At 52.3% G+C, this 17,943-nt stretch overlaps 1 protein-coding gene across 1 annotated transcript in view; it reads right to left on the reverse strand.

The window, feature by feature from the left end:
* CCDC33 (coiled-coil domain containing 33) overlaps positions 1-17,943 on the reverse strand; it is a 118,502-nt gene that overhangs the window by 60,986 nt on the left and 39,573 nt on the right. The window contains 8 exon segments of the mRNA XM_060096108.1: positions 359-492; positions 1,142-1,275; positions 7,243-7,357; positions 8,095-8,205; positions 9,445-9,457; positions 11,485-11,601; positions 13,203-13,312; positions 17,329-17,462. Coding sequence (XP_059952091.1) covers positions 359-492; positions 1,142-1,275; positions 7,243-7,357; positions 8,095-8,205; positions 9,445-9,457; positions 11,485-11,601; positions 13,203-13,312; positions 17,329-17,462 — 868 coding nt within the window.

A 17,943-nucleotide genomic window follows, 5' to 3' on the forward strand; every position in this document is an offset into this window, starting at 1 on the left:
GGTTAAGTAACTTGCCCCAGGATCTACAGTGAGGACTAGGGCAAGTCAGGATTTGAACCCAGGTCTGGCTGGTTGAAAGTCTGAACTCTTGCTGCTATCCCCTAGGGCCTCCCTGTGCTTCTCGCAAGTTGTCTGGGGGCAATTTCATCACAAGCCCGGGAGTAAGACTGAGTTTTGGTGTTGTGGGTACTCCTCACACCTGACAGTGGTCAGATTCCCTGGTGCGGGTTCTGGTGGAAGCTGCTGGAGAAGCCAGATTCGCCTCTGTTGGTGGGGGCAAGGTGGAGCAGGTTGGGGAGGGGTGGGACCAGGTGGATCTGCCATGGACCCTGTCTAGGGGACGGTGGTGGGTACTCACGGTAATGGGGAGCTTCTCCACACTCAGCCCATTCAGGCCCTTCCCTGTCAGCATCTTGCGGTACAAACGGCTCTTTAGCAGCAACACGGAGATACCCAGGGGTTTGTTGAGGGTCCATGGTTCACTGCCTTTCACTGTGGAGGTAGGACGGGCTGGGGTTCCCATCAAAGCCCCCAGCCCAAGCTTCTTGGATCCCAGTGTCTGAGGTCCTAACGGGGCCCATCCTTTGGTACCTGACATCTAATTCTCCCATCCTTCACCGCCCACCTGTTTCCTGCCTCCTGGCCTTTCCCTGCAAAAATCTCCTCTTCCTCCTCTGCTCTTCAGGGCTTCCTGAGTTCAAGACCAACTCTAAACATATTCTGTGTCTCTGGGTGTTCATATAGCTCTCCCTTGTTTCTGTCCTTTGGGGGCTTCACTCTTATGGTGTGGAACGAAGACTGTGGATCAGCCGGTCTCTGAATCCTGTCTCTGCACAAAGCTCCCCCTGTGAGCTCTGAGGGCTCCTCCCCTCCCGGAAAGGCACTGTGGACGGGGTGGTGGTGTAATAATACGAGGGTCTAGTGTGGGAATAGGGCCCACGTGTCCTGGCTCATACCCCAGTGTTGTCTTTGGGACAAGGAAGCCAGCCAGGGGCTCCCCAACCTGTCTGCGCACATGGGGAGGCTGCCTCAGGACCCCTCACCCACCCCCACAGGAGGCAGAGGCGGGATGGTCTGAACACCCTTCCATACACATGTCCTGGTATTTGGCAGCCCTGACATGGCAACGGGGGTCACTTACTTGAAGACGAGGAGTAGTACTCCAGCACCAGGGCTGTGTCCTCTGAGAAGCTGGTGGCTCCATCTCAGCCTTGGAAGAGGAAGGACTGATTCCACAGGGGCAGCTCTGGGGGTCCCCCAGGCTTGGACAGCTGAAAGGAGAAGGTGGGAGAAGGTGGTGAGGCCACAGCTTCTCCCAAATCAAAGGATGTCCAGATATTTGGTTATGTGCATGTCTATATATGTCACAGATGTTTGTCCCGATTATAAAAGCAATAAATACACACTAAATGAAGAAACTTTGGAAAAAAAAGAAAAGTAGAAAGATGAAAAAAAAAATACCCACCTAAATTCTTACACTAAAGACGACGGTTCATAAGATTGTGTGTTTCTTTCTAGTTTTTTCCCTATGCCTATTTTGTATATAACTGTCATCCTAACATCCTGCCTTTTTCATTTACCATTAAAACCTAAGCATATCCAGAGTCCCAAGTAACACTAATTACTCAGCTTTAGCAGCTGCAGGATATTCTGTCATGTCCAAGTGTCCTGGTTTCTCCCTTCCCATTTGTTCAATAACACTGCATTGAATGTTCTTTGATACATAGCTCTGTATCTCAAATTATTTCCTTAGTTCAAGTACCCAAAATAGAATTGCTGAGTTAAAGGACATGCATATTTTAAGGTACTTGATTCATCCCGGGTAAACTGTTTTCCTAAAGAGTTGCACCAGTGTTCCCACCCATGGCTGGTGATGTCATAGATGCCAAATTAGACGAGACCTCTGCCCTTGTCACCAGCCCTTCTCTTCCCTGCACGGGTTTCTCAGCCCCTCACAGGAGCCACGGCAGGTCTTCAATAGGGGATTTGGGGGACTTGATGGCATGCTAAGCCAGCAGCTGGAGCACACATGTGGGTAATATTCAAACAACAAAATAAGACAACATAACTACAGCCCCTAAACAAGGGACTATCTGAGACACTCCCGTGGGTGATCAGAAAAGCCATCTTGGAAGAAACAGGACCAGAGGAAGCCTCTGAGGGAAGATCTGGCAGACTGAAGGGAGGGAGGATGTTATTCTGGGTGGGAAAACAGCCTAAGCAAAAATGTGGAGGTGGCATCAAGCCTGGCATGTGTGGACACCTAACATGAGGAAGGACTCCAGGGGAAGGATGTCCGGCATCTGCAAAGGCCAGAAGGTAGTGAGTGAGGAATGGGACTTGGGGGCATCAGCCTGTGACACCCAGCAGGCAGACCTGCATGGTCCCAACACAGGCAGAGGCTGGGGGTCATTGGCACAGACTCTCCAAGTGGCTGCCTTGCCTCTGCCCCCAGCCAGGGGCTGTCAGCAACAGTGGCAGCCACTCCCACCTCCCGCTCCCCTGCGGGAATCAGTCATCGCTTGAAAAGGTCAGCACACAGGCACAGCCAGCCCTAGGAGTTATTGATGCAGGATCGCGAAATATCATTGTGGGTCCACTCCCCCCGCCGTGGCAGGGCCCTGATGCCTGTCGCACTAATGTGTCTGCTCCTGTTCTCCCAGGCCCAGCCTGTGGCCCAGCTGTGTCTGCCCCTGCCCCTGGGGAGATGAGCTGCAGTCACTCTGAGGCTAGGGGGCCCTGAATACAGGGACAGTGACTGGGGTGATGGGAGTGGTCTTGAGAGCAGGTTCTAGTGGCAGCTCAGGGACAGCCACTTGGCCACCAGGCCAGGCCAGAGAAGCTTCTCTGGGTTCTGTGGTGCCTGGGAATGGCTGTTCAGGATTTATCCCTAAACCAGGCTTTTCCCAGAGCCACCCCATTCTCCCGAATCCCCAAGGGGCATCCACACAGCCTGGACCATCTGCCAGACACTAGGGCACTCAAGGAGGACCTGTGACAGCCCCCTCCGCCCCATCCCTTGCTCCCACCCAGGAAGAGGGTTGTTTAATGGATGTTAGCTGTCCTCTCTAGGGCCTATTAATGTGTCTAAATGGAGTCTACAAAGCAAGAAACAGTGTCTGCCTGCCGAGGAAGGACAGCTCCTTTCCTGAATGGTTTCCCAGATAAGTCCCTGAGGAAAGAGCCCTTGAGACCTAGAATTGGGGAAGGAGGGTCAGCCTCTCTCATGTGTGTATGGGGTGGGGCAAGGAATCAAGGTTAAACCACCTTCAGAGTCTGATGCCAGGGAGCTGGCGAAGGTGCTGGTGGCATGTGTGGTGGGGGGAGCACTACGAGTGGGGAAGCCATTCCCCACAGATGCTTATGGGAAAGACTCTGGCAGGCTGTGCAATAAGGAATGTGATTAACCTTCAGCTGTGATCTTCAGCAAAGCCATTAACCCCCAACCACTGAGGCAGACCTGCCTTCTCTGGGGACAGAGCCTTCATTACATGGGCCTATGGTCCCTCCTCCCATTTCCCCAGGGCCCACCCACACCTACACCCACACCCACACCTGCTGTTGCCTGCTCTGCCCAGATGTAGTGGTGGCCATCCTGGGAAGAGTAGCTGCTGGGGCAGCTGATGCTGGGTGGCTAGGACACCTAGGCTCTGGGCCCAGGTTTGCCTCAACCTTGCTGTGTGACCTTCAGCAAGTCCTTTCCCCTCTCTGGGATCTGGTTTTGTCATTGTCCAGTGAGAAAACATCTTATGCTCCATGCTTTGAAAGGCTGTTTTGAGGGTGGAAGGAGGCAGTGGATGTTTTGCTATGAAGGTGCAAGTTCAATTTAACTGAACTCAGCAAATGCTGATTGGAAGCTTCCCCATGCTAGTGGCCTCTGGGGTTCAGCAGGGCATATGGGAGAGCTAGAGCCAGACCCTGCTCCTCTCTGGAGCTCATCGTCTTGCAAGAGGATAGGACACACACACACACACACACACACACAAAGACACACACACACACACACACATCCCTATGATCCATGCAGAGGCCTAAGCAAGTTGTGGGATGTGGAAGCTGAATGTCTGAGGGGAAAGCTATGACTTCCAACCTGGGGAGGGGAGGACCTTAGGGATCGTGCAGTAGGTAAGAAGGTGGAAGGGCATTCCAGACTCAGAGTACAAAGCTCAGGGCTTTGTCCTGTCCATGGTAAGGACAAGGAGTCCAGGGGTAGGACCTAATCCTGGGCAGGGGGTCACCCTGACCACTTGTCACAGGATGGATGGGATGGGAGTCTCCTAGTGGAGGCTGCTGCAATGGTCCGGGCAAGAGAAGATGCCAGCGAGGTCTATGGGATGGACAGGAGCCCATGAGAGCTTGGGTGCAGACTGCTGTGGGGGCTGAGCAAGGAGATGAGAGTGGGCACAGACAGCTTTTTTCACCACTGCTTGTGTTTCATCAGCCAGGAGCTCTATCAGCTCTGTAGGAGGCCAGGCCAACAGGAGCCACCTGTTGGGCAATGGCCCCCCTCAAGAGTACAGGGTGCAGGGCAGGAGTGACTCCCAAGTCCCACCCTATGTTGGGTCCCACAGGCTGGGCCAGGTCAACAAGTGCATGTGATCAAATTCTGGCAAAAATAATGAGAGGAGGGAGTCTGCTGAAGGGCAGCTGGAGGGGAGGTTTGCAGCTCCTCATAAAAACCATGTGTGGGACTTCCCTGGTGGTGCAGTGGTTAAGAATGCTCCTGCCAATGCAGGGGACACGGGTTCGAGCCCTGGTCCCGGAAGATCCCACATGCCGCAGATCAACGAAGCCCGTGTGCCACAACTACTGAGCCTGCGCTCTAGAGCTCGCAAGCCACAACTACTGAAGCCCACGCGCCTAGAGCCCGTACTCTGCAACAAGAGAAGCCACCGTAATGAGAAGCTCGCGCACCGCAACGAAGAGTAGCCCCCGCTCACCGCAAGTAGAGAAAGCCCGCACGGAGCAACAAAGACCCAACGCAGCCAAAAATAAATAAATACATACAGTTATTTTTTTAAAAAACACACACATTTGTGGGAAGGGGAAGCTCTCTCTTCCACTGGTCTTGGTCATGTCTGCTGGCGGGGGGCGGTGCTAGGAACATTTTGCCCCCTGAGCTCCTAGCCAGCTGAAAATGGCAATCCAGGGGTGTTGGAAAGATCCTGAGTCCTTGCGGATGCTGCTGAGCCCAGGCATCAACCAATTCTGGCAGCATCTTCATGGGGACCCCTCCCAATGTGTCACAGTAAATATCCTTAGAGTTTAAGTCCATGTGAGTTGGGGTTTATATTACTTGTAGCCAAATGTAACAAGAGCAATGGTGAGGCTGGCCTCAGAAGGGGCATTGGCACTAGGGGAGGGGCAGCTCTGAAAGTGTCTGAACCCGTTTAGCTTCCACCTTGGACTTGGACATTTTGCACAGGTTATCCCAGTAAGTTCTAATAGCCTAATAAGGTAGGAATCAGGAATTGGAGAAATTAAGAAGCTTGCCAAAGGTCACACAGCCAGTAAGTCACAGAAGATGGGTCAAACCCAGGTCTGCTAGGCCCTCAAATTCCTGCCCAGAGTGATTTGTCATGATGGGCAACTGGTGGGACATCACAGCATCCCAAGATGTCAGAGAGACAGGTCCTAGAAATAACCTAGTCCAACCGCCACCCGCTCAGCTGAGATGAGGGGACTGATGCTTGGAGAGAGGACAGGGCAGGGGTCTGTGTGAGCTGCTGACTGGTGCCCCTTCCAGGTAGGGCTCTGCCCACTCCCCCCATCTCCCCACCTGGGCCACAGAAACCTGCCCCTGTCCTCTCACTGCTGGCACCTGGGCACCTCTGCCGGCTGCCAGTGAGTTCTCAACCTGGCCCAACTGCCATGGTGCCGGGTGACTTTCAGCAAGCATCCTGCCATCGCTGGACCCCTGGCCTCGAGTCCCACACATGCAAGAGGCACTGGGGACACCTCCCTCACCCAGACTAGTTAGGCAGCAAGAGAGGCCCCGGGGTAGGGAGGGGGCTCACTCATTAAAGCAGCCAGCGCTTCCTGCCCCTCGGGACTGCCTGCTGATTGGTTCATAATTTTCTGGGCAAATGCAGGGCCACGTGTGAGATGACTCTGGGGAAATCAGGTTGAGGATTGGTTTGGGTTTGAAGCCTCTGTCCCCCGAGTCCCCCTTTGTCCCACCCCTCCTCATCACCATCACTCTTGTTCGTGTCTAAGCCTTCTTCAAATGTCTTTGCCTTTAAATGAAGGCTGGGGCTCCAAAGGGGTACCTCATTCTGTATTTGCCACGCCAGACATGAACTCTGGTTAGCAGACAACAGGAAGGACTTCCCAAGCTCTCTTCTTCAAGGCCCCTACGAATGTTGGGACCGTCGTGTGGGGCAAGGTCCCACTGAAGTGTAGACTATAGGAAGAGATTGATGAGGCCAAGGCCCTGGACCCAGCCACAATCTGCACACCCCTCCCTGACGTACTCAAACCCACCACCCTCCTCTCTAACCCTGATGTGTATCATGTCCGTGCATCCCCAGCTCCACACCTGTGCTCTTGTTCTCAATCGCCCTGCACCAACATTCCCCTATTTAAAACTCAGGAGTCCTATGTCGGGACACCTGTTCAGGCTTTACATTCCTCTCACCTCCGGTTAAAAAAAAAAAATTTTTTTATTGTGGTAAATAGGCATAACATAAAATTTATCATTTTAACCATTTTTAAGTGTAGAGTTCAGTGGCATTAAGTACATTCACAATATTGTATAACCATCACCACCATCTATTTCCAGAACTTTTTCATCATCCCAGACAGAAACTATGTACCCATTAAATAATAATAACTCCCCATTCTCTCCTCCCCCAGTCTCTGGCAACCACAATTCTACTTTCTGTCTCTATGAATTTGCCTGTTCTAGGTACTGAATGTAAGTGGAATCATACAATATTTGTCTTCTCTCCTCTGATTTTTATAGCTCTGACAGTCCCTCCTGGTTTGTTATTAATTATACATTATCTTGTGTTGATATTTAACCTTTTCACATGTGTGACTCCTGTCTTCATCAAACCAAGGGCTCCCTGAGGGCAGCTTCTCCACAGCACAGACAGGCATGGCCCTGGGTTGGGATTCAGTAAACTCTTAATCGTTAAGTGAACGGCTGACTGAGTGAGTGAACGAACGAATGCACACGTTGGTGAGTTACTAGAGGTATAAGCCAGAGAGAGGGCAAATGAGGGAAAGAGCCATTCCTGAGGGCACCCATCCCTGCTGACCCGAGGAACATCAAAGTTCATCACAGATGGGATAGGGAAGGAGAGTGGGGTGATGGGAAGCCCCAGGGATGCCGGGTCCCAGTTTACCTGATTGACTCTGGGAAGGCAAAGAGACAGGGGTCCGCACAGGAGTGCTATGGGTGTCCAGCACTCTTGGCTCTGCCCAGCCAGGCAGCCAAGGACTCCCACGTGTGCTCTGGATTGATGTGAGAGAGGAGAAGATGAAATCGCCCATGTAGTTCAGGTCTGGACACCCTGACAGGTGGTGGACATTGATCCTTCCGATCGCTGGTCCAAGCCTTGAGAAAGCCTTGGTCAGGAGATGGGCTGTAGCTCCCAGGTTCCCTTCCCCATGACTCACTGTGGCCTTGACTGAGTCCTCTCCTGTGGACTGTGAATCCACCAGACCCAAAAGAGGCCTGGGGAGGAGGGGGATGAGCCAGGGTTTGTGCCAGGGAGACCTCCAGGAGAGTGAGGAAGGGGACTCCTAGGCAGGGCTAAAGGTCATGAAATTGAGAAGACCCTTAGGCTGCCTCCTCTGGGGATAGCCACTTGATGGTGCCTGTCCCTGAACTAGAGTGGGAGAGGAACTGTGGATGTGGTGGGTATAGATGGGGGGCACTTTTGGAGGGGCTGAGGACCCTTCTCCTCTACGTGCTGGCTCCCCCCACTCCAAGCCTGCTCTTGTGAAGGGTCTGAACTGCCCCTTTCCAGGGCTGTGGCAGCTTCCTGGGACCTCAGCCCCAGTGGGGAGGTTTGTTGGGCCTTATGGGGAGGGCAGGTTTCTAGCCTCCCCCCTCCTCTATCCCCCACCCCTCCCTCCCTGCCCAACCCCGCCTGGGCCCCACTCCCTGAAACTCCTCGTAGCTGGGAACCACCAGGGCAATGACTACCATGGGGCCGGGGCTGTTGACCACGGGCTCGTTGACCCCCAGAGAACGACCTGGGTAAGAGAGGAGGCAGGTGAGCCCTGGGTGGCCTTGGGCCCTCTCGGGGACATGGCCAGCCCACCATCTTTCTCCCCAACAATGAGACCATCCCTGCATCCACGTCTCTGCACATGCTCCCGCCTGCTCCTGTCTCAGTTCTTGAACAGAGGTTCAACGCTGCCCTCCTTTAGGTCCTGGGCCAGACATTGGGAAGGCAGCAGGAGAAGACACCGAATCTGTCCCCAGATACCTCCACTGCCATCCCGGCGGCTCCTGATCTGGCTCCTGGTCCTCACCTCTGTCCGCTAATGGGCTCCCACTCCCCCTTCAGCCCTCACCCCAAACCCCACCACCCAGCTGTGGTTCCTTTTACTTCTCTGACCCCTCATTGGCCTCTGCTTCTACTCCTGCACCCAACCCATTCCCTTTCCCAGGCAATCTGGTACCCAGTGACAAAAGTTGCCTTCTTAAAAATGAATTGGATCATCTTATCCCCCTGCCCCAACTCCACTGCCCTTAGAATGGATTCCATAATTCTAACCATGATAGCCAAGGCTTGTACGGGTTGGCCTGTCTGCTGCTCAGCCCACATCTCCTGCAGCCTCCCAACCTCTTTTGTCTCACCCCTCCAGCGTGCCCCACTTGTTTCTGCTTCAGGGCCTTTGCTTGTGCTGATACCTCTGCCTAGACTCCCCACCTCCACCCCCACCAACTCAGTGGCTGGCTCCTTCTCTTCTTTTAGAGCTTAAATATCACCACCTCGGAGAGGGCTTGCGTGACCACTTTTACTAAAGAAGCCCGCCCCCACTCTCTCAGCCCCTGGATTGCCTCTTCATAGCATCAGCATCACTTGTGTTATTCTAATTTCTTTCTTGTTTATTTTCTGTCCATTTGACTAGAACCCTGGCTTTGCAGGGGCAGGGACCATATCTATCTTATTCACTGCTGTATTCCCAGCTTTTAGCAAAAGTATCTGACAGAGAGTAGCTCAATATGTGCTTGTGGGATAAATGAGTGACCTTAATGAAGGAGAAAAGGGGAGAACAGGCACGAGAGAGGTTGACTGTGCTTATGAGTGTGAGAAAGAGAGAACAAGGGTCCTGGGAGGGTGAGGAACAGGAAACAGGCAGTGGCCTCAAGGAGGCGCTGGGGTTGAGCTGGTCTTGGAGGATGGGTGGTGATACTGATTACACGGTGCTGATGGGAAGAAAAGCAGGAAGAGGAAGGGACTCTGGTCTTGGCTAAGGGGCCACGTCTCAGGAACACCTCAGGATGGGAAGAGGTCCCTGCCAGGTTGGACCATACCTTCCCTGGTCCTTCTAGCTCTGCCTTCAATGGGAGGAGAGAGGCTGGGAGTAGGGGCTTGTTCTGGATCTTTTCCTTTTTCTCCTCCCCGTACTCCCTTAGCACCCTCTCCTAAGCCCCTCTGCCAGGACCCATCTCAGCTGGTTGTCAGCTCACTCCACACAGGTGTGGGCTGATAAGGGCTTGAAATAATGATGAGGACTTTTCAGGTCTCACTGGGGCCTCTGGAGACTGAATCCCTTTACCAAATTCAAAGGACTGAATCTCTGATGGTGGCATTTCAGACTTCGGATGGGGATGAGGTCTGGGCCTGAGGGATTTCACTGGAACCTGTTAGACTCTCTATTGCTCACAGGGACTCCAACAGGCATAAGGGCTGAGAGGTGGGTCTGAGGTGTGTGTGTGGGGTGCTAATTTACAACTGTTCTGTGATGAATGGTCAGGTGTGAATGAGACAGCTGCCCAAGCAATTTCTTCTTCCAATGTGCTCCCTGGTCTGCCATCAGGAGCAGACAAGGAGGACATCTGTGCTGGGGCAGGGGAGTGGGCAGGGTGTTGGAGGGCAAAGGGGCCCAGACTCTGTGGGACAAGTCAGAGGGCTGGGGTGGGGTTGAGGCAGATCCACAGGGAGGAGCCCTGCAGGCCAATGTTCAGCCTGGATCTCAGAGGTGTGTTCCCCTCTCTGTGAGGCATGGCCTGGGTCAGCAAGGCCAAGCTGTTGTCACTCTTCCTTGTTCTGTGTGTGTGTGTGTGAGAGAGAGAGAGACAGAGAGAGACAGACAGACAGAGAGAGAGACAGAGACAGAGAGACAGACAGACAGAGAGACACAGAGAGAGAGAGAGACAGAGACAGAGACAGAGACAGAGAGAGAGAGAGAGAGAGAGAGAAGGCTGCTGGCTGTCCTCAGGAAAGACCATGATCAAAAGGCAGGGGGAGATGGGAGCAGAGGGTGCCTGCAGGTCTGACAAATGCTGGCATCCAAGGATGGCTGAGGGGAAGCAGAGATGTGGGTCAGGAGCTCTGGGCTCCTATACCAGACTCTCCTTGGGTCTCAGTGTCCCCAGCTGTGAAATGGGGCTAGTGTCCTGCCGGGCTTACAGTGATATGGGGCAGATCAGATCAGCCCCACTAGGGCAGGGGAAGCCCAGAGCTTAAGCCCCCTTGGCTCCCACCCTGATCATACTCAGGTCATGACTGGATTTGAATCTGTCATCCTGGGCAGTGTGAAGGCTGAGGGAAAAGGAGAGAGGCTAGGTCCCAGGACCACATCTTCCTGGAGCATCTCCAGTCCTCCTGGGGCTACTGAAAGACCTAGGGATAGAAGGTAATGGGGGGTGGAGAGCATGTATGGAAGCTAGGCTTAAGCTGGGCCCAGCCCCGGCCTGGTTAATGGAAGAGGCTCCAAAAATAGTCGTTGAATGAATGAATGAAGACCTAATTGGAAGACCAGCCAAACAGAAACAGGACTCAAGAAAGAGTGGAGAGGCCCCTAAAATTTTCATTTAGGGGATGTAGATCCTAGGTCAGGAGTCACTACTCCAGAAGGGAGCGAATAAGAGAGAAAACACCAGAAAATGTGGGCCAAGGTAGGGGTGCTTTACTTCCCCACATGAGAGTCAGGGAGACATAGACTTTAGGAGCCTCCTGTCCTCCCTATGGCACTCCCTGCAGGGTGTGTGAAGAGCACAGCAAGGGAAGGCAAGGTTAGGGCAGGGTCATATGCCTGGAAAGTGCTGGAAAAGATTAGGCAACATCATCATCATCTTTATCTCCATCATCCCTGCCATCCCAGGGCAGGTTCTATACCAACTACTTTAGGTTATTTTTGAAGAACCCAGTTGCTTTTTTCTTTCTTGATTTCTTCCCCAGACACCCCTGTCCCACACCATCAGACCAGCCAGAGGTGGCCAAGGGCAGAGCCTGGGGCCTGCTCAAAGGTTGGCCCCTTCCCACCCCATCCCACCCCTGAGGGTCCCGGTCCCAGCACCTCCAGAGCTGTGTGGTTGTGGCCCATGTAGTGGGGGATGAAGCTGCCCTTCCGAACGACTGTTGCATAAAGTTGGGTCTTGGCGGTGGCTTCATCGGCTTTCCCAGACTCAGTGGGCTGGGGACAGGGTGGGGGAAGAAGACACACAAGGAGGAGAGTGACTAAGGGCCAGACCTTGGCCATAAATCCAGCCCTCTACAGACAATCACTTGGCATTGCTCCACTGGGGCTCCAAGCTGATAATTAAAGTTCATGGTCCCTGCGAGCCCTTCCAAGGAGATCAATATAATAAATCTTCCCTTTTCTATTTGAATATTTCATCACCCTCACAACGACCACTGCCTGCCTGCTCTCTTTGTAAAGATGTGATAACAAGGTCTGGGTTGTAAGTGCACAGAGAGCCAAGAAGTCTGGATGATGCTCCCAGAATTACAGCTGAAGTGCTGAGTCTGCCAGGTGAGTCACTAATCTCTCTGGGTCTTTGCTTCCTCATCCTGAGGCCCTGGGCTTGGGGTTCTCCTTAGAGTCTAGGGAAGGTAAAGACCCCTGGGGCCATGGTTGAAGAGTTACTTGGAAAGAAAGTCAGTGCCAGGGCCTGGGGGAGGGAGGGAGGAGGGGAACTAATCTGAACTGAGCACTTACTATGTGCCAGGTCCCTTGCTAGGTGCTTTACGCCCATCATTGCACTTGACCCTCCAAATGGCCATGCTAAGAGGGATATTATCTCAATTTTGCTGATGAGGAATTGAGGCCTGGGGTTTTTGGATATACAGTTAGCAAGTGGCAGACCTGGCTTAGGAACCCAGGCTAACTTCACATTGTTCTTTACTCTAAACGACCATAGTGGTCTGGAATGCACATGGAGAGAGGGGAAAGTGATGCTTCTGCCCATCTCTTGCCCTGGCACACAGTAGGTGCTTAATAAAGTACTCGAGCAATGAAAGAGTGAATTCTCCCTTCTATCAATCAGCACTGGGGAGAGGGGTTGGGCAGGGGGGCTGGCCTGGGAGGTTTAGGCCATGGACTAAGGGGCCCTGAAGCTCCCCACTCCAGGCTCATGCCCTATTGCCCACTAGAGGGGTGCATTCCAGGGAACACTTTATTCCCCACACACTCCAACTCTCCTGGGCCTTCTTCCTGTCAATGCAGTGTGAGGAGACAGCACAGAAAGAACTGGCTTGGGAGAAATGTGACCTAGGCTCACACGTGACTCTGCTATTCACTTGCTTTGTAACCCAGGATGAGAGGATTCTGCTCTCTGGGTCCCAGTTCTATGTATGCAAAATGTGATTCACGTTGAGGATTAGAGTTGGTATGTGTGGTGTCCAGCCCAGACCCTGGAACTTAGTAGGTGCTCTGTAAACACTGTATTTCTTTGATTTTTAGGTACATTTCCACTCTTTAAACATGTATGAAATGAGAATACAGCTTTACTTGGTGTATTCATGTAATGTGGTAGATGTTCTATGCTTATTGGGCTGTTTTATGGAGATGAACTTGAAGAATTCCAAATTCTTATGGAAATCATTCCTGTCTATCTTCCAGGAGCTATTTTTCCTGAGCCCCACATGGGCCAAGAATTGTCATACTTCTGGGTGGGCATGGGATGCCCAGGGTTGCTCTGAAGGAATAGCTAGGGACATCAAGGTGGTTCCCACCCGCTCTCCCCCTACTTGTCCCAGGCCTAGATGGGCTCAGAGCCCAGGGATCTGACTCACTTTCACCCGCTCAAAGTGGTAGGGGTGGAAGACACGCAAGTACGTGATGGGGATTTGCTAGGACAACAGCTCCTCTTTCTTTTTATTGTCCACCACCTTGAGGATCACATCTGGAGAGAGAAAAGATGAACACAGGGTCATGGCAGGGCTTAGCTGACCTCTGTCCCTCCCAGTGAGGTGAGACAATGAGAGGTGAACAAGGGAGCAGGGCCCACACTGAAGAACCAACATGCATGCACATGTGTGGAACACACAGATGCACACAACTTCACAAGCACTGTTTGAGTCCCTGCACAGGGCAAGGCTCCTTGCTAGGTGCTGTTAGGACTGAAAGATGTAATTCTCTCCTGTTCCAGAAACTCCCAGCCCAGAGATGAACACACACAGAACTGACCCCAGTCCCCTTAGCAACAGACATATGTGCAGACACAGAGACACACACATAAGCAGGAATAGGACCCCTTCCCAGGAATAAGGCCCCCTTCCTCTGGTCACAGACACTCTTGCTAACTCCTCAGGCAGGAAGGGGAGGGCTTATCTCCCATATGCTGTAGAGGGGGAAACTGAGGCTCAGTAAGGAAAAGTGATTTGCTCAAGGAATCTTTCAATGAAAATATCAATAAAAGTTTACTCCAAGTAAATAAAAACTGGTCTAAACACTTAGAACGATGCACCACTTAGGAAACTCCTTCCAAAGAGACTACATTTTGCCATCGAGTGCATGAACTTCGGGATGAACTCTGAGGAAAATACCAATGACCTGGAAATAATCATGGTGGTCCTACTTAGAGAGCACTTACTGATTGCCAGGCATGGGGACGGGCACGCCTGAGCCATTATTCCAACAAATTCCCACAGTCCCTCAAGTAGGAATCACCATTTCTGTTTTCTAAATGTGGACACTGGAGCTCAGAGAGGTTATATAACTTGATCAACATCACACAGCTAGCAAATGGCTGATGTGAGAGGCTGGATTTAGTGACCTTGGAGTCATCTTCCCACTCTGGAAGTCTATGATATAAGGAAGAACAGGAGATGGGGAAGGAGGGAATGAAGAGGTGGATGGAGGAGGGAGGGAGATAAAAGACAGATCTATAGAAGAATGGGAAAGGGAGGAGCAGGGTGGTTGGGCGTACCCGAGGGAGACTCTTGGGTAGCTCCTTGCCCTCTGCCTCGCTTCTTGAGACAAGGATGTTTCAGCACCAGGGACAGCTGCCACTCTGCAGGCTCACTGGGAGCACAGTGCTGCTGGGTCCCTTGGAGCTGGGTGGGTCATTTGGATGAGGGGGTGGAGGAGGAAGTTGACAGCTTTGCTGGTTACTCTTCCTTTCTTCTTCCTCCCCACAGCTACCCGGGATGCACAGAGAGGGAAAGACACTTGCCAAAGTCCCTCAAGGGCAGGCCATATGGGATTCACGTTCAAAGGAAAGGGGAAAATGGTCACCAAAAGGACTTGAGGCTGTCTTGAAGAAACTAGAGTAAGGGACTTCCCTGGTGGTCCAGTGGTTAAGACTCTGCACTTCCACTGCAGGGGGCGCAGGTTTGATCCCTCGTCGGGGAAATAAGATCTCATATGCCACGTGGCCAAAAAATAATAAAATAAAATAAAATAGAAATATGAGCAAAGTAAGTGATATATTTAAAAAAAAAAGGCAGAGTAAGGCAAGAGGTGTGAAGTCAGCAGACCTGGTTTCTAGTACTAACACACCAACTTGCTTTGTGACCTGTAGCCAGTCATTTAACCTCTCTGAGCTTCATGTTCCTGCTCTGCAAAATGTTAATACTTTAAAGAAGAAAGACTCTGTCCCTCTCCTAATAATTGCTGTAGGGAGAGGAATATGTTTTCCAACCTATAAAATTCTAAGCAAATGCTCCTCCTAGCTGTCACCATTTTCCTGCTCATTAACCATCTGTAATGCTCCATACGCTTACCCAGCCCTGAGCAGATTGAAAAAACTCAGCTGGGGGATTCCAGTGCTCCTAGCCAAAGCTACAACAGTAGCTGTAGAGGCTGAAGCCTCTCATGGCCACTATGCATGGGCCCTGAGTCCCCAAATACAGTTGGAATTTGCTGAGGCCGAACAAAGGGTGAGTGCCCTGCATTTTTCCCCCTGCCCCCCAGTCTCTGCAGCTCTGTGTGGGCAGCCACACAGATGAGCTGTAATTGGAGGGAATGGACAGCCATTCCTCCCTGTTCCTGTCTCCATGCTACAAACACGCTTCATCAGTTTCTCCTCTGGGCATTGTGCCCCTCTCACCTCCTACAGCTCCCTTTGTGCGGCCAACAAGCCATTTCTGCTGCCAGCCTGCTTTAGCCCTGACACAGCGTCTGCAGCTCCCCTTTGCTTTTCATTAACACATCCTCGAGCTACCTCCTGCTTTTCCCCCACCTCTTGGTCTGGACCCCATCTCCCCCACCCTCCACCGCAGATATCACCACAGCAACCGGTTCCAACCAGGTTCTAACAAGCATCCAGCTACTTCAATCTGCAAAGAGCCTCCTGCCAATATTCTCTGCTTGCCCATGAGGCCTCCCCACTCTCCTGTCCTTCCTGCAGTGAGTCCTGCTTCCCTCTCTGCTACACAGATGGGCCCCAAGGCCACTGACTCATCACGCCCTTTCCTGTAATCACCCCAGATGTGTAGAGCCCAGGACAGGATCACAGCCCTGGTCCACTCATCACAACCCCTAACTTCCTGTCAGCCACATAGATGTATACACACACACAAACTACACACACTTAGGTACCAACAGGTACACATCAGCTCCCAGGTAAATCTAGGTGCACACATAACACATTGTTGCAGCCAGACATGTGAATGCACACACACATACAAGACACACAGACATGCATGCCTGTAGGCATAGTCACAAGCACATACTCACACACTCACACAATGTTCACACATGCACATGAACCAGCATGCAGGCATTCACACACAGGCACACACGAGCATTTGCATGAGATCCTAGGTCAATTTCTCCTCCTTTTCCACATTTTCTCGACAGCTCCACCTATCCCTTTACAGGCAGAAGAAAATCCTTGGGCTTGACGTAGAACTAGCTTCTTCTCCTTTTACTGATGCTCCTCTTCACCCCTTTTCTCCCTCCTTTCCACCGTCTTTAACAGCTGGCTTTCTGCTCTTTGTGAGGTAGACAGGGAGCTCTAAGTCCCTGGCAAGATTTTCAAGGGCAGAGGTAAAGCATGTCATCTGAGGTGTGTCACTTGCAAGACGGGAGCCTGAGGCTCTTCTGACTAGATACAACCAGAGACATCACGGGCACCTGCGAGTCTATGCTGACAGTGCCTGATGCCGGTACCCACAGCTGTCCTGTCATCAGCCAGCCAATATTCCTGTGTGCCCGGCTTGAGTTCTCACCTGAGAGTGGAAATCAGGTGGGCCCCCAGTGTGGAAAACACAAGTGTGCACACATACGTGTGTACACTGGTACCTTAAATTGCCTGCAGTGTCAGAATTTGCCAAAACACAGGGACTGGAAAGCCTTCTGGGGGTGGAGGAGTGAGAACTATTAAGCAGTTTCTATGACAGCAGCCCCCGACTTTGGAAGCACAGACACACTACTGTCTGACAGTGGGCAGTTCCCGGGGAGGACTAAGCAGGATATGAAGCCATTCTAGGGAAGCAGCTAGACCTCAGGAGATATTCTGAGAGCATGGAATGCTGATCCTAGGTTCCCCCACTTACTGATTACTTGAGTTGAGGCTGTGATATAAGTTCCCTGAACCTCAGTGTTCTCATCTAAGCAATGGGAGCAGCATTGCTCCTCTTGGGAGGGGTGATCCAACGAGCAATGCATGGGGATGTGCCAGGAAGCTATAATGTGCCATTTCAGTGGGAGATGGTGGTAATAACAACCATGAAAATAATAACAATGGTCGTAAAATAGATAAGCTTTCATTGTCTGGAAAATTCATTTATGTGGAACAACTCATTTTTCGAGCAGGCTGGGGAGATGAGGCGTGACAGCATTATGATTTTTTTTCCTTTAAAGTGCTTTTAACTGAGCCCAAGGAGACGTGCAGGTGGCTTCCAGCTGATTGAGAGGGAGGCTGGTTCTGCCCTGCACCCCTCCTAAGTCCCACCTGCCCCCTCACCGCCTCACCTTCATGCCCCACATCCTCAGCTTGGATCTCCACTTTGACCGTGTCCCCCCAGATGGGGGCTTTGCTGGGCTCCGAGGGCACAGATGTGACTGCCTTGGAACTCTGGTTCTTCGCTTCCTCAGATGTGGTTTTCCTGGGGAGGGGTGGGGCAGGCTGAGTCAGAGGGAGGGTGCCCTGCCTGCTGCTCCCCTCCTCTCAGACTCCACCATCCATAAATCTGAGCAAAGAGTGGATGGGGCATGAAGTGCTCCCTCTCAGGCAGAGACACTCATGTCATCCCAGGCCCAGGGAATGCCAGGCCTCTCTCCTTGGCTGCCCTGCCTGCCCCGGTGACCAAGTCTCCAGAGGATGAGAGTGGGGGTGGAAGAGGAGGTAGACACCTAGCCTGTCTGACTTCCCGCCCCCTGTCAGGTCAGGGCTTCCCAGCAGGCGCCTGAGTGCACAGACTCCCCATCCTGATCCTCTTCTCGAAGTTCTGTTTGGTGGGAGGAAACCTCTGGGCAGGGAAGCTGTGCAGTGCCCACCCGGCTGATCTCTCCTTTAACTTTCATCTCCCCAAGCTTCTGGCCCAGCTACCTGGCTCAGAACCTTTTCAATGGGGTACACACGTGCCA

This window comes from Mesoplodon densirostris, chromosome 4 (assembly GCF_025265405.1).
Source record: "Mesoplodon densirostris isolate mMesDen1 chromosome 4, mMesDen1 primary haplotype, whole genome shotgun sequence".
NCBI classification, from domain to species: domain Eukaryota; kingdom Metazoa; phylum Chordata; class Mammalia; order Artiodactyla; family Ziphiidae; genus Mesoplodon; species Mesoplodon densirostris.